This window comes from Psammomys obesus, unplaced genomic scaffold, assembly GCF_907164565.1.
Source record: "Psammomys obesus unplaced genomic scaffold, mPsaObe1.curated_primary_1811, whole genome shotgun sequence".
NCBI lineage: Eukaryota > Metazoa > Chordata > Mammalia > Rodentia > Muridae > Psammomys > Psammomys obesus.
Window position 1 is genome coordinate 657 of NW_026585538.1, and position 3,799 is coordinate 4,455.

General features: G+C 46.9%; 1 protein-coding gene across 1 annotated transcript; it reads left to right on the top strand.

The window, feature by feature from the left end:
* Positions 1-281: 281 nt before the first annotated feature.
* On the top strand, positions 282-2,107 carry LOC129675712 (igE-binding protein-like; the record flags this gene model as incomplete). The annotated part of the gene is given in 2 exon segments (XM_055605713.1): positions 282-429; positions 770-2,107. Coding segments are annotated over 2 exon segments (1,486 nt in total), but the record flags the coding sequence as incomplete, so codon positions are not given.
* Between the last annotated feature and the right edge of the window lie 1,692 nt (positions 2,108-3,799).

Below are 3,799 nucleotides of genomic sequence, written 5' to 3' on the forward strand. Positions count from 1 at the left end.
CTTTATTCGTAATAGCCAGAACCCAGAAACTGTAAAGAGCCTGAAGCAAACGCCATTACAAGATGGCGCCGGGATCTGGTGTGTGAGATCTTAAACAACTGCCTATACGCATGTGCTAAGGCTGAATTCGAGCCAAAGATTGGCTCACTTAGTGATGTAAGATGGCCTGATGGGCTGCATCCAATCAGGAACCAACATGTCACCATTTAGGGTATAAAGGGAGTGCCATTTTGGGGCTCTAAGTCTTCCTCTCATTACTGCTGAATAAACGCTTGCTGCAGAAGAATCCTGGTGTCCGTGTGCATTCTTGCTGGTGAGACGACCACGTGGGCAACAACTGGTGCCGAAACCCGGGACACCGGGCTACTGACCATCGTCGGTGCTGAGGAGACCCCCCACCACGGGGAGGATTCAGAACTGCAGTCTCAGGTAAGCTCTGTGAGACATGTTCCTTGAGCCCCTCGTGGCTATAGGAGTGGTTCTCTTGGCTTTTCTTTTGTTTTGTGTGGGCGGATATTGTTCTTGCTTGCAAGATTCTAATTGCCGCCATGCTATATTAGAGGGAGAAGCCGTTTTAGGGGAACTACAGGATAGCATGTCAGAAACAGAGCGAAGTGAACGTCTTGGGGCCCGAAAGAAAAGACGTAAGGATAAGCAGTTAAACCCCTCCAAGGAGGAGAAAGATAAGGGAAAGGATGCCCTGGGAGAGAAAGATAAAGAGGAATTTTCAGCTAAAACTAGTAAAAAGAAGCCTTTGTATTCACTAAAGGAACTAGAGGCTTTGGGACTTTCCAGTTCCGATTCAGAGGGACTTTCCCCTTCTGAGGAGGAGGATCTAGAAGAGGAAGCAGCTCACTATGAGAGAGAGAGGTACCACCCAGAAGAGCGGCCGCCCTGGAAAAATCGAAAGCAAATAAAAGCAGGAAGTCGGGGTGCTGTCTCTTCTCGGCCCGCTGCTTCTGCCACTCCCTCTGCTCCCCCGCCTTATTCCCTGGGTGGAGGCTCTAAGACATTTATGTCCTCCCAGGCTCGAAGGCAAATTTCTCTCGAGTACCCTGTATGGGAAAATGTTGAAGGAGGACGCACTCATGTAGCCGTAGATTACCCTCAGATCAAAGAGCTCGCAGAATCTGTCAATAAATATGGTATAGATGCTAATTTTACCATTATGCAGCTAGAGAGACTTGCCACCGTGGCTATGACTCCTAATGATTGGGAGACCACTATTAAAGCTGCCTTACCTAACATGGGTCAGTATATGGAATGGCAGGCACTATGGTATGACGCCTGTCGAGCTCAAGCTCGGACTAATGCCTTGGAAGTGGGTCCCCAGAGAGAATGGACCTTTGATCTCTTAACAGGACAAGGTCAATATGCCAACAATCAGACCAACTATGAATGGGGAGCTTATGGGCAGGTTTCAACCACTGCTATTAGAGCTTGGAAAGCACTTTCAAAAAAGGGGGAACCCACAGGTCATTTAACAAAAATAATTCAAGGTCCTCAGGAGCCTTTTGCTGATTTCGTGGCCTGAATGACGGAATCAGCAGGCAGGATCTATGGTGATCCGGAATGAGTTAAGCCAATGATAGAACAATTAATCTATGAAAATGCTTCCCCCGAATGTAAAGCAGCTATCCTCCCAAGGAAAAATAAGGGATTAACAGACTGGATAAAAATCTGCCGAGGACTGGGAGGACCTCTTACAAATGCTGGTTTAGCGGCAGCTATTTTACAAAGCAGAAGCCAAGGTCAATCAAAGAATTCTAGGGTTTGTTTCAACTGTGGAAAACCTGGACATCTCAAACGAGAATGTCAGACTAAACAGCAGAAAAAGATCCCTGGTCTCTGTCCAAAGTGTAAAAATGGACGCCATTGGTCCAATGAGTGCAGGTCGGTTAAGGATATTCAAGGAAAAAGTATTTACCATGATGCCCCAGCTGAGGAGAAAAATGAAACTATTCCAAAAAACGGGCCTCTGGGCCCCAGGTCTCAGGGCCCAAAAAGATATGGGACACAGATCAACCCCAGGGGGACTTATGCGGCAGCCGAGTCACAAGAGGCTCCGCAGGAGTGGACCTCCGTGCCACCTCCCAATTCTAATTAGTCTCCCATATGGGAGTTCAACCAGTTCTGGTACAATTTTCTGGCCCTTTGCCTAAAGGAACTGTTGGCCTTATTTTGGGCCGCTCTTCACTTACATTGAAGGGACTAATGATCCACCCTGGTATATTAGACCAAGACTCGCCTGTGGATAGGATTGCTCAGTTGATTCTACTTCCAAGTTTACATGATCATTTTCCATCTGCTGAGGTGTCTAGGGGCTCCAATGGGCTTGGCTCTTCTGGAACTGATTTTGCCCACTTAGTAGTTGATCTCAAAACTAGGCCCACCTTACAATTAACAATAGACGGAAAAAATTTTACTGGAATCTTAGATACAGGAGCAGATAAAAGTATTGTTTCCTCCAACTGGTGGCCTAAGGCGTGGCCTGTTACGCAGTCATCTCATTCTTTACAAGGGCTGGGATAGGAAGCCAGCCCCACAGTTAGTTCCCGCTCCTTGATTTGGCGGGATCCAGAGGGTCGAACAGGAAGTTTTGTGCCTTATGTACTTCCTCTTCCTGTTAATCTCTGGGGAAGAGATGTTTTACAAGACCTAGGCCTTACTTTAACTAATGAGTATTCTCACCAATCCAGAGACATGATGAAAAAGATGGGATATAAAGAAGGAAAAGGGTTAGGGAAGAGGGAGCAGAGAAGGTTGAGCCCTGTTCCCCAAGAAGGCAATAAGGGGAGACAAGGTTTGGGTTTTTCCTAGCTGCCACTGAGGGCTCCATACCCATACCATGGCTTGCAGGGGAAGTCATATGGGTTCCTCAGTGGCCTTTATCCTCTGAGATACAATATGAAAACTTTACTGCTAATCTGTCCAGAGAATTGTCTTTATACCTTGTAGGAAATTGGTCAGAAGGATTTGATGAGACGCTGGAGGTATTAAGAGCAGCAATTGTGACGATTAATTCAACACGAGTGGACCTGTCACTGATGAAGGGACTCTCCTCGTGGATTTTTTCAGCCTTTTCTTTTTTCAAAGAATGGGTGGGGGTTGGTTTATTTGGCACTATGCTCTGTGGTGGATTGGTCTTGGTTCTTTGGTTGCTTTGTAGGCTCAGAAGCCAACACGCCCATGATAAGGCCATTATTACTCAAGCGCTTGTTGCAATAGAGCAAGGCTCCTCCCCTGAAGTTTGGCTTTCTTTAACTCGCAAGTGAGGCTGTGAACAGCCCTTGCACTCCCAGGAGACGTTGAACTCCATTGCACGGGAAGGGAGTCACGCCTGCTTGAGTTGCCTACCTTACACTCGGTCTGTCAAGCTAAGTATTGCACAGAGAATCCTAAATCGCCTTGATAGGCTCTCTGAAAGGCATGTCTAATTGTATGAGGGTTGTGTCTAAGTTTTACCCTCCCTCGGGAAAAAGGACACAGGCTGGGTCAGGACAGTCGATGAATGTAGGGTTTGGAGACTGTACCAGTACATTAGCCATCTGCACCGGGGATTGGACCTCTACCTTTGGCAGTTGTGTCTTAATAAAATAAAAAGAGGGAGATGTAAAGAGCCTGAAACAAACGCCATTACAAGATGGCGCCGGCATCTGGTGTGTGAGATCTTAAACTGCCTATGCGCATGCGCTAAAGCTGAATTCGAGCCAAAGATTGGCTCACTTAGTGATGTAAGATGGCCTGATGGGCTGCATCCAATCAGGAACCAACACGTCACCATTTAGGGTATAAAAGG